This window comes from Pseudopipra pipra, chromosome 17 (genome assembly GCF_036250125.1).
Source record: "Pseudopipra pipra isolate bDixPip1 chromosome 17, bDixPip1.hap1, whole genome shotgun sequence".
Lineage (NCBI taxonomy): Eukaryota > Metazoa > Chordata > Aves > Passeriformes > Pipridae > Pseudopipra > Pseudopipra pipra.
Window position 1 is genome coordinate 5,275,110 of NC_087565.1, and position 18,154 is coordinate 5,293,263.

At 41.2% G+C, this 18,154-nt stretch overlaps 1 protein-coding gene across 3 annotated transcripts in view; it reads left to right on the forward strand.

The window, feature by feature from the left end:
- Positions 1–18,154, forward strand: part of DIDO1 (death inducer-obliterator 1) — a 50,081-nt gene that overhangs the window by 14,804 nt on the left and 17,123 nt on the right. For all 3 annotated transcript variants that reach the window (XM_064674043.1, XM_064674045.1, XM_064674042.1), the window contains exons 4-7: positions 140–1,040; positions 1,359–1,677; positions 4,388–4,600; positions 5,388–5,613. In XM_064674043.1, the coding sequence (XP_064530113.1) occupies positions 140–1,040; positions 1,359–1,677; positions 4,388–4,600; positions 5,388–5,613 (1,659 nt within the window). The remainder of the gene's footprint in view (positions 1–139; positions 1,041–1,358; positions 1,678–4,387; positions 4,601–5,387; positions 5,614–18,154) is intronic.

Genomic DNA, 18,154 nt, shown 5'->3' on the forward strand with positions numbered 1-18,154 from the left:
TGCATTGCATTCACAAGAAAACATCTTTATGTTTTGAGGGTCATAATATGAGGTGGAGATAAGTAACAGGTTGAAAAAAGGTTTTAAGGAAAAGCATCTTTCCTCACCACTGGTTTAGTAACTCTTCTCTTGTTTTTAGCATCAATTTTGGATGATAAAGGTGAGCAAAGCAACGAGGAGGAACAAAAGTCTATCAAGCCCACGAGTAAAGAGTTCAGGAAAACCTGGGGCTTTCGAAGGACCACAATTGCCAAGCGAGAGGGGGCAGGAGATGCTGACGTGGACTCCAGTGAGCAGCAGCCACAGCAGCAGCAGCAAGGCTTGAACCTGCGGCGGAGCGGGCGGCAGCCAAAGCGGACGGAGAGGGTGGAAGAGTTCCTTACCACGGTGAGGCGCCGGGGGAGGAGGAGTGCTCCTGCTACTCTGGAAGACTCCAGTGAAGCAGCATCTGGTCCAGCTACAGATGCTGAAACTGCTTCTGAAGGTAGTGTTGAGAGCGCCCCAGATACAAAACCTGTCACTAGGAGGATCTGCACTAGGAGTTGTAAGGATCAGAAAAGCCCTAAAAGCAGACGCATAAAGGAGGAAGAGGAAGAAGAAGAGGAGGAGGAAGAGGAGGAAGAGGAAGATGCTACCTCTGATAGTGATAGCGATGGGTTAACACTAAAGGAACTCCAGAATCGACTGAGAAAGAAACGTGTTGAACAGAAACCTGCACTGAAGGATGTACAGAACCACAAAAGGAATTCAGAACAAGATCCCACCCAAACAGGTGATGTCCCGGCTCAAAAGCAGACTGAGTCTGAGCTGCCTGTCAAGCAGGAGCCTGAGACTGCAGACAGCACTGAGATTGCAAGTCAAGTGGTTGTGTCTGAGGAAGACACTGAAGATGTCCAGGATCAGAAGGAGGAAAAGCCTGCTCTTGGTGCCAAGGGGGCCACAGATGAAGAGCCTGAAGAACAGCCCAAAAGCAAACCCGAGTCTGAGATCTACGACCCAAACGCTCTGTACTGTATTTGTCGTCAGCCTCATAACAACAGGTAGGCAAAGGGTTCAACTGGAGACACAGTGCAAGGAGTTGGAGTTGTTCTGTGATGAAAAAGGAAACCAAATACTCCTGCTTACTTTTTGAGTATGTGTAAGTGAGCTGTTGGGTTTGCTGAAGTTTGGGAGGGAGTTTATAACAAATACTTAAACGAGGATAAAGGAATATAGAAGTGATCAGTGAGGCAGAACCGTGCACTGGTGCTTTGTTGGGGTGCTTACGTTCTGCTGCTTGAAATATCTGTTGAATGTTAATTGTTGTTTCATTTCACAGTGTTTTACTGTTCCTTGGTGGGTTGTTTTTTTTTTTCCAGGTTTATGATTTGTTGTGATAGATGTGAGGAATGGTTTCATGGTGACTGCGTGGGTATTTCTGAGGCTCGAGGGCGATTGTTGGAAAGGAATGGTGAGGACTATATCTGTCCAAACTGCACCATTCTCCAGGGACAGGATGAGCCTGTGTCAGAACTAGACCAGCAGGAAGCGAAAGCGGAGCAAGGAAATGTGGATGGCACAGAATTCACAAGCATAGGAACAATTGAACAAAAATCAGTTGAGGACCAAGGGATCAAGGGTAGGATTGAAAAAGCTGCAAATCCAAGTGGGAAGAAAAAACTAAAGATATTTCAACCTGTAAGTATTTTAAGTTTTTCTTATTTTTAATGTTTCACGGAGTACATTAAGACAATGAGTTACTTGTAGAGCTGTAAGTCTGAAGTGGTTTTTTAAAGCTAAACATGAAGCTGAACAGCTGAACTTCTGTTTAGCAGAAGTTTATCCATAGTTCTATCAGTACAGAAATTACAACTTAGTTTCAAGTGAGGGATTTAAAAGTTTTATGTAGGGGTAAGGAAATAGTTTGTGCTATTCAGCCCTTTCTAAATACAGTTTTGGAAGTCAAATAATGAGGTATTCTTTTAATAAAAATATTAGAAATCTGGAGGACTGGATTATATGGTCTTTGAAATAATCTCAAACAATTTTGGACATTTTCAATGATAGTGAAATTTTTTACTTAACTTTGGCAAGTGCCTGTTGAAGTTAATTCCAGCTGTACTTCCAATTAGTCTTTGAATTCTGATTTTTGTCCTGATGCTGCTTTAGGTTATTAGCAAGTAGAGACTTCTTTAATACTGCCTTTTTTAACCTAAATATATATATCTTGAATTATTGCAAAATCTGAAATAAATTTAAGTTTTATAATAATAACTTCCATTGGGAAAGGCATAGAAACTTCTTCAGCTCAATGCACATGAATTAAAAAAACTTCATACTACAGTGTCTTTGTCCTGCCTAAGCTACTGTAGTGATGCCAACATCTTGAACAATTCCCTTTTCTTCTTACTGTGCCTGGAAAAACATGTTTAGTGAATTTGCTGTTAAAATGCTACAGCAGTTTATAGTTTTTCTCTACGAATTTGTTCTTTCATGTCTAATCTTTAAGCTTTGAAATCATCCCTAGAATAAATATCAGAGCTGTCCATAGCAGCACTGTGAGATGAATGTACAGACCAAAACAGTTTGAGTTCAATGTAGAAATAGTTACAATTTTAAGATAAATGTACAGCAAACAGTGTTCTTGAAAATGTTTTCAAATATATTTGTACTTCTTTGTACACACAAAAAAGCTTTTGAGAGTCCAGTGCTGTTGGCCTTGGCTCTGCTGCTGAGTATCTCTGTGGTATTTATGTGCTGACCAGGTATGTGAATGTGTTGGTCATTTCTCTGTTAGTGAAAGAGAAACATAATTATCATTAACTCCTTGCCTCTTGTGGAAGAACTGCTTGTATTTTAGGTATTCTTTTGGCATTTGACAGTGGAATGTAACTGCTGTACTCGTGATTGCCAGGTGGTTCCATGTTCTGAGAGAAGTGAGCTGTCACATCTGTGTGTTTCAGCCCACACTGTCCCTCATACCTCAGTTAAAATCCCTCTAAAACTTGTATAAAGCAGCATCACTCTGCAGAAATTCCCTGTCTGTTACGGGCATAAAGATCATTGCTATTTTCTATGAAATCAGTCTGTTACAGTGACTGAACAGTCTCAGTTTATCTGTTCTCTTACATCAGAATTCTTGAGAAAGACTCCTTTTTGTTGCTATCCATAAGCATCTATAGCTGCAGGGTTTTGGTTTGTGATTAGAACTCAACAAATTTTCTAAGTACAGACATCAACTTTTAAAGTTTTGTCATCATCTGAGTTAATGCCCTTAATTAGAAATGGCAGCTCAGTTAGTCATAAGCTTCAGGTGTTTTTTAGGGAACATGAATTGATAATTCTTTATCAGCTAAGTGTGTACATGATTGAAAAGTATTTTAAAGCATAAACAATTTCTTGGGGAAAATTCTCAATTCCAGGTTTTATCAGACTGCAGCAGACAGTGCTATCTTACTGACTTTGACTGGGGAAAACCACAATGCAAATATTTGTTTAACTGGAAATATTAATGAAAAACTTACTTTTGGTAATTACAAATGACAGTTTGTTGATGGGGAGAGGCTGTATAGCACTACAGTAGTTCTGAATGTTGTTAGGTTCTAAATTATGTTAGGTTAGTTGTGTCACTTTTATGAGTAAACTGGAAGAGAAATTAAAGCATAATATCCAGAGGTGATATGTTGGAGCCTAAAGAGCTTTGAATTATTTCTGGATTTTGGCATAATGTACTCTGTTTTCAAGTAATGTGCTATTTTCTGAATCTTTACATTGGAAGAGGAAGTGTTTCATATGTAACACTTCTGTATAAATGGAGAGCAATTTTGAAGTAAAATAGAAATTGCATGTGCAAACCTCTAAATGTGTAAGAAGTAGGAGGCTGTGGAAAGTTATCTGGGAAAATGTTTTTGGGTTTTTTTTTAATGTAAGTTGGAGTCTTCTACATTTAAAATTGGTAAATCTCTAGAGCAAAAATAATCTCTACACCTGAATAGCTGAGTGCTTCCTCTTGCACGTGTGCATGGCTGAGGGCAGCAGCTGATGGGGATATAGAAATAAAATGCACTTTAGAGACCTTGCTCAGGAGAAACCAGTTGTGAGTTATTAAGGAGATCTCTCACATGATGCAGAGGATCAGGAAAAAAGCATTTGTGTGCTTATGGGATTTGAAAAGTTAGGAAGCCAGTCTCCTTTATTTCAGTGCTAGACTAGCAACTTGATAATGCAGCACGTTCTGAAAATAACGTGTTAAAAGAGCGAAACTCTTACCTTTGTCTGGGTTGTTTCTGTTGTGTCACTGGCAGAGCTGCAGCTGCACATAGAGTGTGTAAGCGTTTCTCCATGTTCCAAAGGCACATTCCTGTTATTTCCTCTTTGAAGGCTGAGCTCACTCCCTTTCACCCTGTAGGTGATGGAAGCTCCTGGTGCATCCAAGTGCATCGGTCCCGGCTGTTTCAACGTGGCTCAGCCCGACTCCGTGTACTGCAGCAACGACTGCATTCTCAAACACGCTGCAGCCACCATGAAGATTCTAAGTTCTGGCAAAGATGCAAAACCAAAACCTAAAGAGAAGATCAAACCAAAATCTGAAAAACCTGGCACGCCAAAATCTCAGCAGCAGGTAAGTTCGTGTTCCTGATCCAGAACAGTTGTCATGAAGCATGATGGCTTTTTTCTGTGCTCTCTTTTTTGAGTCAAATGAAATTGCCAGGTCCTGTGTTGAAGAGGAGCTTTTTATTATTCTTTTGTTGTTCTCTTGCCTTTCTCTGTGGTACCAACATGGTTTAATTCTTCTGACAGTAAAATATTTTCCCGTCACTTTTTAAAAAAAAAAATCCTAATAATTGCCTCTAGATGGGGATAGTTGCTTGCAAGAGTATTCTAGATGGCAATGCACTTTAAAAAAAAAGAATTAATTCTGAATTAATTTACCTTTAAAAAAAGTATAAGAAGTACATATTTTTTATTTTAATTTAATTCAAATTAATTTTACTTTTTTAAACTCTAAATTACTGGGTTTTGGACAGTAATTTGAAACTACTGTGAATTGTGTAATAACATGACTGTATTGTATGTGTGCTTTGTGAAGAACAAAGATGAAAACAGCCTTTTACGTTTGAAACCACTAAAAAGTGGATGGTAGTTTTTCAGAGAAACAAACACCTCCCAAACTGTTGATAAATTCTGTCGTTTTGAAGTGGTCTCTTTACCATTCCCTTTTCCTGAAGTTATCCTGTGTATCACCTTTGCTTTATAAATTTGAATGTGAAATTACATCATTTCAGGTTCTCTGCAGGAGTTTACTGTAAAAGAAATTGTTCTACGTGTGTGTAACTATATCTCTGCTGGTTTGTAAAATACACTATATTCGATGATTATTGGTAATCAAATGTCTTTTAATTATACAGGCGAGTATCAAACCACTTTCCAACCAAAAGAGACAATTGCCTGAGAAAAGAGAGGTGAACATGAAGAAGACTGTTGTGACAGTGGCCAAGACTGAGGCAAACACTCAACCTGTTGCTAGAGAGCCACCAGCAGAACCCGTGACACCGTCCTGGGCCAGCGATCATAATTACAATGCTGTAAAGCCTGAAAGGACTGCTGCCATTTCACCTGCACTGTTGTTCAAATGTATGTATCGCATAGGGATATTCCTGAATAATCATATTTTCTTTGAATACCCATCCATTCTTGGCTCTGCAAGACTAGGGAGTGTAGGATTTGGGGTTTTTTTTCTTACTATGGCACCAAGCTACCTTTCTCTACCTTCAAAGATTCGCACACAGATACACACAAATGAGAGACACTTTTAGAAGTTTCATTTGTATCATATGACAGTTGTATGGTTAAGAGCCTGTTGATCTACCCAGCTGATTTCTGGATGAAAACTACATGGTTAAGCTTGAAATTTTTCCCATAGAGACAGTATCTGTTTCTAATCTGGAAGGTAAGTATTGATACATTTGTGTTAAGTTTTACCAGAAGGCCGTGCAGTGTGCACCATGAATGAGCAATTGCCTGTACTAATTTGAATTGTATTTTTGTAATTTAGATTTGGCACCTGTCTCTCAGGTCTTGCATTTTCAGTGCCTGGTGCCAAGAATGAAATCTCCAACGTGGTATCCAACGATACTTGACACTTCTGCAAACAGCTTTTAACTGTCAAGTATATTCCTGCTGCTTTTCTTCCCTACATGAAATAATTTAAGGACCATTCTTTACTTTTAAGTTGGGGGGAGGCAGGACTCTTTTTATCTTTTTCTTTCTTTTTTTTCCCTTTCTATGTTCATACTTCACACGTTACCCACACACACAAGAACACATCTCAAGTGGATGTTGGGCAGAGGTATTGCCTTGCATATTTTTGCAGGTTTTGAATAGCATCCTTGTAACTCATACTAAGGTAAGTAAATACTGCTTTGAAGGCTGAACAAGTCCTTCTGCTTATGACATTTTTTGATTGACTTCATCTAAGTAGTTTTATAACGCAGTTATGAAACGTCAGATGAAATCTGACATATCACAGTTACAACCACACGACCTGGTGTCTCATCTTTATTCACTTGAAGATTAATGAATTCAGAAATTCAGTTCTCACTGCTTTGTAACCACACCTCAGCCAATTTACATTTTATTTTCAGAAGTAAACCTAGTTATTGAACACTTATACGTAAAGTAACTGTTAAGTTTTTAGGTCATATTTAAGATGAGGTTTTTTAGTTACAATTTTTAAACACTGAGGGAACACCAGCCAACTTAAATTTCTGTTCGTTATCATAGTGCATAGTAGACATAGCAGGTATATTTTAATGTTGTCTGCCCCCATCAGATTATAATTTTTCCTTAAGTATTTTGTTATTTAGGCCTTGTGCCTCTTTTATAGTGAAATCCCTGAAGGTACATACTTTAATTAACCTGCATTTTTTTTAAGATTCTTTTAAAGAAACTTTAGCTTTTTTATCAGAAAAAAAAGTCTGTTTTAAACATAAGATTCAGAGAGAAAGACTATTCAATACAATTACAGATATTCATAGAACCATCTAACTTAAAATGTCCTTATTGCTATATGGTTTGGTTTTTTTCTCAGTAGACAGGAATACAGGTTTTGAGACACAAAGATTGAGGGTTTTTTTTAGGGGAGGTTGCTTTAAAGTTTTACCACACTGGAGGTTTTACAGATTTAACCAATTCCTATAGAAAACTGGATTCCTGTAGCTAAATAGTTAAATTGGTTCCAAAATATATGTATTAGTAACAAACAGAGAACAACCCAGTTTGTGTGATGAAGAACTCTCATATCAAATGCAAAGAAGAACTTGAGATTGCTTTTATTAAGGTAAGTTGCACTGATAGATGGGGACTCTGTGCTAAATGCCCAGTTAAACGGTCTTATATATTCGTGAAAAAATGTGTCCTGCTTTTTAATGGATGATTTTGAACTGTAATCTTCCTGAGAAGCTGCCAGTGCATCATCTGCAAGAGTATTCTACCAGATTTTATTTATTTAAGGAATCTTTATAAGCTGTTCAAAACCTAGAAGTTACAGCATTAGGGAAATTCATGAGAGTCCTCTCAATTCTCTTCAGGTATCTAAAAGTGAGAAGTCTTTAAGTCTGAGCTAATCTGCCAAGGAAAACACATTTATTGGACCAAACATATAGTCTGGTTTAGGCACATCTTAAAGTGACTCCCTGTTTAGAAATGAGTATTTCTGAACACTGGTTATGAAGAACTTGTAGTCCAGAGGAGGCAAAGGATGGGATCTTTCCAAATGCAGTGTTTCAGGTGCTGCCTGCATTCTCCCAGAGCTTCCAGCCGTGTTCAGCAAATCCTTATTTGCAACTTCAGAGCACGAGGCCTTTTAGGAATTAAGGAAACTTAACATGATTAGAGAATTACTCTCTGTAATACTCTTTCCATTAGTCAGTTTATCATTTCTGACATGGATTTACTTTATACATTTACTCTCTACTTGTCAGATGGAAGGATTTTGTTATTACATGAGACAGTAGCTTTGTTAAGTGGTACCAAGAAGAAAATCAAGCCACTCCTAAAGAAGTACTGGGTGGTAGGAGCATCTAGTAAATTTACATCTAAGCCCACCACCAGGCCCACTTTTCTCCTCCCAACCTTGTCTGCATTTATTTAAAAAAAAGGGATATTTAGTGCTAGTGCTGTGCAGTTATTCAGAACAGTGTTGGGGTTTTTTTCTTCTGTTACTCCATTAGCTTGTGTTTCTTCTTAATTTTTCTGTGGCTTTTTAGGGGGATGAGTTAGAGCTGTACTTGGAAGTGACTTCGTACACCAAAACCTGGTGCCTGGTTAGTCACACTGTTTGCCATCTTTATGTGCCCAGTGAAAATAATCCCTTTGGTTCATTTAGTAACTAGAGTGGGAAATACCTTGAACTTGCTTTGATAAGTGAATATTAAATACAAGTACTTTTAAAGTTGCAGCCAGTATTTGAACTACACATATAAGAGGCAATTGGGTATGAGCCACATTTCCTTTCAGAAGAGCCACTTTTACTTCCATTAGGAAAATTGGAATCCATTTAATATCCTTTGATATTGAATTTCAGAAGTCATCCTGGCTTCCAAATTGATACAAGTGTGTGGGTTGTTGAGATTTATGAATGTCGTTCAGGGGTCCATGTTATGATAGAAATCCTGACTTTGTCATGTGAGCTCATGTTCATGTCACTGGTTTATCTAGGAAGATCTTCGTGGGTTTTGGGGAAGCACCACCCAGCAAGATTTCTGAAATTTGTCAGTTTTGCTTGCAGACTGACATCTTATAATAATAGGAAGTGTTATCTTTAATTACCCTAGCAGAGCACAAGCTTAAAGCAGCATAATACAAACACTTTTTTACACAAAGGAACCATAAAAGCAGTTTTGTGTCCACTGCTTATTTGGCTCTGCTGAGGGCTTTTGTGTCATATATTGCATTTAATACAAAATTTGTCCGTTGCATTCACTGCTGCCCAGTGGAAATGGAGAAAAGGAACAGTCCAGACATGAAGTTTGCTGATGCAGGTGTTTGTCAGCAGCATCAGTGGATGTCTGAAGCACTTGAACTCAGGTTTTTATTGACAGAGCAACACTTGGAAAATAGTTTTTTTTTTTCTCTGTATTTTTGCTGTTAATTCTCAAATAGAAATCAACAGCAAATGTATCTGCAGTTCTGAAATAGAAAACATATCCAAAAGGGGAGGGGAAGAGGGTAAACATTTGCAGTATCCCAGTTTTTAAACTAACCAATCATAAATGTACTACGTATTCACTTTGAAGTTCACCTGACTTATTAGACTTGAAAAGAATACGGGAACTAATAATTTACTCAATTCAGGTGCTAAAACATCTTAACTGCTTTTATTGAGAAAAGCAACTAAGCATACAGGAGACTGAGCGGGGTTTATTAGATTTAAAAAATCCTAACATTAAATGTATTTCCTATTAATTGTTCTTGTGGCAGAACTTCAGAGTATAAAGCACTTGTCACATCAAACCTCTAAACTTCTGTTTACGTAACTGCAGACAGGGAAGGTGTGAATTTATAGCGATTTATGGTAATACCTTAACTTGACACCAGTATTTCACAGAAGTTGGTGATGAGTGGGACTGTTTCCTTCAGAGAAAACCACAGTGTTTGTGATCCCGCTCCTGGTTTCCAGTGGGGAATTATGAAGAGACAACGCTGCCACCTCCTGGAAGTGGGAGCCCTGACTCTGGTGATAAAAATTGCCTTTTGTTATCCCCTTTCAGGTTTTTTCATTTCTTCTGCAGCTGAACTTTTCTGCACTCAAGCTGTTCACAGAGTGAATAGTGTTTGCTTGTATAGTTAAAGATCTTGGACTCCTTGTTCCTGTACACCTCTAACAAAATACGGAGACTTTGTGAAGGGAACACAGTGATACTGGGTTACCCCACCAACAGAAAATGTGCATATTGAAATGCCAGGATTATAGCATGCATCACTTATGTATGCTTTTTCTTGTATCTGTTTCTCTTCCTCTCTGTAATAAGAGCAGGAAAGAAAGAAAACATACCACTCTAAAGAGAGCAGGGGCAAAATAGAGTACAGTAAAGACAGGAGTTATGGCTCAGAGTGTGAAAGTGGTGTAGGGAACTGTAAGTACTGTTGTGAAGAGAAGAAAGTAAGGCTTTGCACACAGGCTGGTGCCAATTTAATGCTGTTCTTTGGGCAAGATTGCACCAGCTGAAGTTGTGACTCAGTTGAGTGCAGTGGATGTGGATATACTGCTCTTGGTTTAGCTTAACTGTTAAAATACTTTTTACTTAAACTTTGCTTCTTAAGCCATACGTATATTTGTCTGCAGGGACTGATTGTAGATTGGATGCCTTTTGGGTTTGACTGCTACCCCATGGAAAAAACTAGGCTCTGCCAGGTTCCATACTCTTATAACTGAACTACTTCTGGCACCTGAATTGACTCCTACAAAGCCAAGGTGTCTTTGCTTAATACTATATTGTGCAATGTAGGTCCATACTGAGAGGCACTAAGTATTGAATAGTACCAGGGAAATAAAATGTAACATTTATTTTGTTACTGGCCATTTTCTTGGACATGTGGCTGCCCTGTGTGTAGGCCTGGCCTAAACCTTTGTAACGAGGGGAGTTTTCAGGAAGGCTGCTGCAAGACCAAATAATGATGAGCATACCCAAGATGAGTCTGCCAGAACTTCTGAGAAATTCATCTTGGAGAATTTCTGGCTTTGGAAGGGTCATAGTACAGGAGTGGCTGGTGCAACATGGCAGCTCCAGTGTTGAACTCCCATCGTGGTGCTGGCAGGGCTATTCTGGCCTGGGGGTCTGCTGGTCCAGGGGCTGGCTCAGGGCCTGAGCCCTGCCTGTGGAGTGAGGCAGACCATAGTGGCTGCTGAAGCCAACATCCCCTGGGACCCAGCCAGTTAAAAGGAGCAGTGGGATCCTTGGGGAGCCATTATCATCTCCTGGCTGTGAACTGCTGGAGCTCCCTGTCTCTGCTCTGCAAGGTATGTTACACCTGCCACGTGGCTCAGCCGTGTGAAGATTTTTGCCCTGTCTCTTTAAGTTAGGAAGGCTGGTCCCTGCTCCTGGCATGTTCCTATTTTGCCTTTGAAGCACCCAACACCCCCAAGGCACTTGGAGACAGCAGGCCAGCACTCCTGCCATCAGGGGTGCTTGGCTTCAGTGAGGAACCGTTGCTGAGGGGAAGGGTTGGGGGGCAGAAACCTGGTATCACTTACAGAGGCACTATGCATATGAGGGTGGTTATCTCTTGTCATCAACACTGAAAGTGATGAAAGTTTGATTAAAAACACTCACCACCCTCTTGCTGTTTTGCTTTCTTTTACTAATTTTACTTCAGTTCTTTGAACTTGGTCACTTGACTGCATAGCCAGTGAAAAAGTTCTTTGCTAGTCCCCAAATAAAAGGGTTTTTTTGAGATGTTCACTTGCACTTTGAGTCAAGTCTGCTGCTGATTTGCTGTGTCCGATCTGTGCTGAACTTGGAACCTGAAGATGGCCTGTCCCTGCAAGGAGTGATGATACCAATCCATGAACAGTCTGGAAAATAAGCCCTTTTTTTGCAGCAGCACATAGTGCCTCTCTCTCTCACTCGGGGCGCGGGGTAGTATTGAAAATGCAGTCGTCTAACACAGGTCAGATAGATCACTATAATCTCATGTAGATTAAAATAAAGCCTATATGTCAAAGGTACAGATTTGCATGAGCTTAGAGTTACGTGTTGGCTTGAATGCAGAGAAATCACCACAGAAACAGCAGGCTCTTGTCTCTGAGTCTCCTAAATTTAAAGACAGGTTTGATTTCTTTGTGTGCCTTAATGTAAAGGCTTGGCACGCAGGCAGCTTAATTGCAGTGCAAATTAGAGGTAATAGAGTCTTAAGAAGAACAGCAGCAGGGAAGGCAGCACACCTCAGACACGAGTGTTCAATAAACTGATTTCCGTCTTGAAAGTGGAAGCAGACCTGTGGGCAGTTTCCAGGGAAAACTAACACTGAAACTGCTGTAAGAGTAGTTCAACACTTCTGAGTTAGAACTAGGAGTAAGCTGGGTTTAAGGGAAATGACCAAAAGTCCAGCAAAAGCAGGTGTCAGAACAGTTGAACAGGCGAGGAGCTGCAGCGGTTCCAGAGCCCCTCACCTGCACAGCCGCGGGCACCGGTGCTCGGTGCCACCAGAGGGGGCTTCAGGGGCACCCAGCGGCTGCGACACACGGCCCCAGCTGGGACTGGGCACAGCTGCTCCCGGGGGACGGCTCGGAGCTGGTAAGTAGCTTCCCGTTGTGGAGTGCTTTAGGACTGACAGCTAAAGCACCAGCTCACCTGTGTCTTTTGTTCAGGTTTTTAAGTTGGGTAATGCATCAAAAGATTTCACGTCGGAAGAATCGTGGATTAAAGTTTGATGTCAGCCTGAGCATCGGGGTGATGGGGTTTGGTTAAATTCTGCTCTCTTCAGGTTATTTCTGTCAAGTCACGGAGGAAGGGCCACACCTGCGTGGACAAGTCCACTCAGGACAAGGCTGAGTGGCACAGGGAAGCTGTTGAACAACATCAGTTCTAAGGTTGACAAATCCTGCCCATCCTCTGCTTCAACAGTTTTACAGAGGGGAGAAATGCAGTTCTTAGGTAACTGGTGAATACAGGAGAGTTATTTCATCTTCTGTAGGCCAGGAGCCTGTGCTGCTGTGCTGTGCTCTGTGCCAGAGTGGGCTGCCCTCACCTTCCCTACACCTGCACTGGACGCGGCAGCGCTGGAGCAACGGCGCAGGGACGGCCACTGCAGCCACCTGTGTCTGAGCCAGAGGAGCCACAGGACCGAGCGGGACTTGTGAGACCAAGCTGTGTGTGACACCCAAAGTGCTGGCAGGGCAGTTCCTGAGCAGGTGACTTGACTGCCTCTGCTGGGCTCTGCAACCTGCATTCCTCTCAGCTGGCTGAGCTGCTGTGAAGGCCAATGCAGGTGCCTCTCTGTGGAGATCAGCTCTTCTCACAGTACATAATTGCTCAGTGCTGTCCAGCCTTATACAGGCTGTGTCAATACTTTCTAACAGGTATTTTGGGGGTTTTAACAGCTGCAATGCTGCATTAGTGTGATTTTTTCCCCCCCCCTCCTCCTTTAAGGACATACAAATCCTTCAAAGTGTAGTAAATGATCCACTTTTGGACAGGTGGATCACAAGGAGCTGTTCTCTTTCTTAGGTTTAATTATTCCTACTGTGGAATTTTACAGATTTATTTTTATTGTTACAGAAAAATGTTAATTACCAGCTTTCTTACTGTTGTGCCACACAAACTTGTATACTGTGCATAAACCTGAAAGTTAGTTGTGGGGTTTGGTTTTGTTTTGTCCCTAAAACTCTAGTGGTGGAGAAGTCTGAAAAGGAACAGTAAAACCCACACGTGCTTGGGCTGCCTCTGTACTGGGCAGTGTCTCCTCCAGGGATCGATTCCCGACATCCTGCTCCCTTGGGCCTGCGCTCCCACTGTGGATGGTCCTGTGCAAGCAGGACGTGATGCAGCTGTCGGCTCCTCACACACTGCCTGGAGGAATTTCATCCTGGGGGAAGAAAAAAGTAGATTAATGTGGATGGAAGAGAACACAGGGAAACGTTAAGGTGGAACTAGAGACAGTAGGGCATGAACAGCCTTATGCCAAAATGTTAATTCTGTACAGAAACTTCTCATAGTACTCTGTAACAGCTTTCATGGCTGCCAGATATATTTCACAGCAGTCTTTTTAATGTCTGCAGTAGTAGCTGTGATCTTTTTTAAAAAAAGTTAAAACAGCAAAAAACAGCCTTACCAGTCATTGTGAAATGGGCTCTTCAGGTGTAACAGCCTGTGGTTTAACTACATTGCATTTAAAAGTTTTAGCGTCAGCTAGAGCCAGAAGTTAAAGTTCTTTGAAGAACTGTGATTTGAATAATTTTAAAACTATACAGAGAAAAGGAATAGCATATTTCTCCTGGTGTTTAAAAACTGGAAATACTAAATAATGTCTCCAGCAAAACAGCTCATCACAACTGAGATAATTTAAATAGAAACCAGGGATGGTGGTGGGGTAGTTTTTGAAGTGGCTTTCAAAAGCTACTATTCCAAAGAAAGATTGGGTGGAGAGGGAAAGGGGGAAGAACCAGAACAGGCTTGAATGCTATACAGAAATATTTTTTAAAGATAAGAGGGGAAGTGAAGTTTCCTTTGGATAATATGGATGCTGGTGGTGTAAAACAGCCTCTGGTTGTCAGTTAGGGACTGTGATACAAGCCTGCAAATCCTTCATGCAAAGCTAAGGAGCCCTGCACTGGAAATCCTGCTGAACTGGGCTTCCACAACTGCATGGCACTGCTGAGACACCATGTTGAGGTGTTCACAAGTACCTGTAAGCACCGGGCTCGTCTGTACAGCAGATGATGTGGCAGTTCTGTCCTGCTGTGTGTTGTAATGTCTGTGGCTTTGCTGCACGGGGAATTTCCTCAGGGGAGGGGTTCTGTGTCTGTTGACATCTGGTGGGAGAGATTCTACTGCTGTCTGTAGTGAACGTACCACAGTAATGCTATTTCTTAAGCCTGGGAGGAATGTGCTGATTTCTGCCAGAGGATTCGTTGGGTTTCACCCTGGGAATGAGCTGGCTCAGCTCCATCTGGACCTCGGTCCCTTCTGCCCACCCCTCTCTCCAGTCAGTAAGGATCTGGTTCCTGTCCTAACAAGTGTCCCATGGGACAAAATGGGGCAAATAGGAATTAATGTTTTGTTTCTAACATCAAACCAAGGAGTTTCACCTGTGTGTTAAAAGTGCTGAGTAGAAGAGCCACTAATTTTCTTATTCTGGCACTGATCTGCCTGTGGTGGAACTCCCTGTTATTCTCTTGGCCGGAGTAGGCTGATGTTCAGTGTTTTTCTCATCCTTTTATTTTAAATTTGTTCAAGAGCATTTATTGTAGGTACGCTGGAGCTACTGATGGAAAGGACCAAACCCCCACAGTATAAAATACAATGGCTGGTGTGTACAGTAGCTTTGGCTGTGCCTTCCCCTCAAGCTGCCCGTGGATTTCACGGCCGAGCACTTGGAAATCGTGGTCTGAGGGAATCCCTGGTCCATGATATGTCCCATCCATTTGCTGAACAACCCTGGCATCTGTTCAGAACTAAAATTTCCCTCGTGTTGAAATACTGGTCTCTGGAAAGAGCACATATGCTGTTGCTTCCAAACACACACGGGCAATGTACCATTCCTGTCAGGAGGTGCTGTAAGCTTTGGCCTGTGCTTGTGTTGGGGGTTGGTCAGTAGGGGGTTGAGCTGCCACCCTAAGAGCCAGTCCTGCTCCTTCCCCACTGTCCTCTGGGTGCTCCTGGGCATTGGATCCAAGACCTGTGTAAGGACACAGTGAGTTCCTTCAGCTAATTATGTGGCAGCACATTGATCTTGTCACTGAAAACCAAAACTTGATAGGACAAAAATTCTGGTTTCTCATAGTCAAAACAGTGTAAGAGGGTTTGTTGAAATGAGGTTCATCTACAGCTGTCACAGGTTATTTGCATATGTAGGATTTAAGTAGCCTGGGTTCTTTATCAAAACATGCACACGATTGGGCAGTGTCCATCAGATACTGCTGTGACCTGTCCCTTTGGGCAGTTCTGAAGCACTGAAGGAGCCACATGTGACTTAGTGTATGCAGAATCTACCATCCACTTCTCTAGTCAACAAGCCCTGCTAGGGAGACACCTGTAATTGGGATATAGTAGCTTGAAACTGGCCTGCATGACGCTTGTGAACTATTTGCATTTTTTCCATTGGCTGAAGAAGCACAGAATTAACATACCTTTAGAATCCTTTCTAAATAGTCATGATGTTACCTGGCAGGCTAAAGGTAAAGGATGCCTCTGCATCTCCTTGGACCTTACAGATTCGGCTGACCTTCAACCCTGGGAACTTCAGTCTACCTTTGTACTAGTACCTTTTACTTATTTATTTATTTATTTTGCAAGTTCATAATCTTACTGTGATATAGCTGTTTGTATCAGAAAGGTGTGAGGTGTGGGTATAGTTCTCATATGCAACATCTGATGGACATAATACATCTTGATTCTACTATTTTTAGTTTTATCAGTGTAGTTTTTGTTAAATATGTTGAACTAATCATTAAAAAGAGAGGGGATATAGGATTAAGTACAAATTTACAGTTGTACTTCTGCTGTAAGTCAAAAACAACTGAATGTGTTAGTGCTGAGAACTGACATTTGCTGTCATTGCTTTGAAAGCCAAGCTGTGCTGTCCTGCCTTTCTGTGATAAGTCTCAGAATGTGCTGCTGTCCCACCTGCCCAAAAGGGTACTGTTCTGTGCAGAAGATAAAATAAACCAGGAAAAAGAGAACGGAAGTAGAGTAATTCCTGCAGAGTTAGCAGTGCACACGTTCTGGATATTCGCCTCTGCTCTGTTCAAGACTGACCTCAAAATAGGTTGGCCGGTGACCTCTCAGGTTCTGGGCACCAAATTGGACCAAACAAAAAACATGAGCAGTAGTTCCTTATCCCCTTCCTCCCTCACAGGAGTGCCAGTGACAACTGGAATAGTGTTAGTGGGGTAGGGGAGAGGGAGGACATACGGAGAGACACTGAGGGTCATACAAAAGGTCTCCCTGTCTTAGGAACCACAGCCAGCCTCTGAGGAAAACTGTGGGAATAGCGTGAGGGTAATAGTTGTAATCTTCTTTATGGCAAAATCATCACACCCTGTGAAATGGTTTAATGTAATGTGGCAGCAGGTTTTATTTTACACTTCTAATAAATAGTTAAATCTCTCCCAGAAATAATCCTCAATTGTAAAATGCTTCTAGGAAAAAAATCAGGGTAAAGATACAGTGTTTCTGGATGTCCTGCTGCTTCTCCTTGTGTTCCAGCAGAAGTTCAGCACACGCCCTTGTATTTCACCTTACAAAAGGTCAAGTCCAGCATAATTTCTTGGTTTGTCTCCCACTGGTGTCTGTGAGGCCAGCAGTGAGGGCCGGTTAAAGGGCCAGGGGGTGAGGAGGATCTTTGCTGGAAGTATATGCTGATGTCCAGGGGTAGCTGAACTTTAGGCTGCAAGGTCATTTCTTCCTGAAATAAGTGAGTATCACATGTCCCTTAAGCGTTCCAGATCTTCCTCAGTTTGAGGGATGATTCCACTGGACACTTATGGCTGATGTGTGGGGTGTCTTGAACCAGACCCCCCAGGAGGGCTTTGTCCCCTTCAAGTCCATCTCAGAACAGACAGATGGGATGGTTTAGATCATTCCTAGGGATTTCTGCTCTCAACAGATGGAAGGTGAAGGGGGACCAATTGGTCCTTGGTGAAGTTACTGGAAGTTAAAACTCCCTGATCTTGCCCAGGAAGTATCCTGCACTTTGCACCCAGGGCTTGTGGGCTAATTCATCTAAAAACCTTCAACAGGATTTGAAACAACTATTTTAGGAGTTGCTTTTTGGTGGTTTCCCTCAGAACTCATCTTTGTTTGAGCTCTCAAGATCTCTGTGCTGGTGTTTGCCCACTGTGACTGATGTCTTGTAAATGATGTTTTGTTTGCTGGAGGGTGGGGTGTGTTTCTGGCTTTTTTTACTGCGTTGAATTGTTCCTATCAGTGCCAGAATACGAATGGATGGATGGATGTCTTCAACATGTGGGAAAACTGGAGCTTTTACTTAAGACTTCATAAATTTTCTTGTGTATGATGTGTATCAATTATTCTAGTAACAAAAAAAATGTTTAAATGAAAAATCTGAATACTGTGAATGCAATAGTTTGAGAATGGTGAGAATTAGATTACTACAGCCTAAGCAGCAGTATTAATGTTTAAGTATTCTCTAAATCTATAATTTAGCTAGGAACTGAATAGGTTTATAAAACTTCAATAATACTAAAGGTAATATTAGTGCAGTTTCAAATTCATGGACTCTGTGATCAGGTCAACCTCTGTGATAAACTGCTTCTGTAAGGTGCTATGAGAATTTTTCTGCTTAAATGTAGATAGTGAGTTGTATTGCCTTATATTTATTTTTATTTTTTTTTTCTATGTGTGAGAGTTTTTGAAGCTTAACCATGAAATCCCTCTCAGAATCTTTGAAGGTGGTGCCTTTTTTCCCCCCCATTTTTCTTGTAAGCAGAATT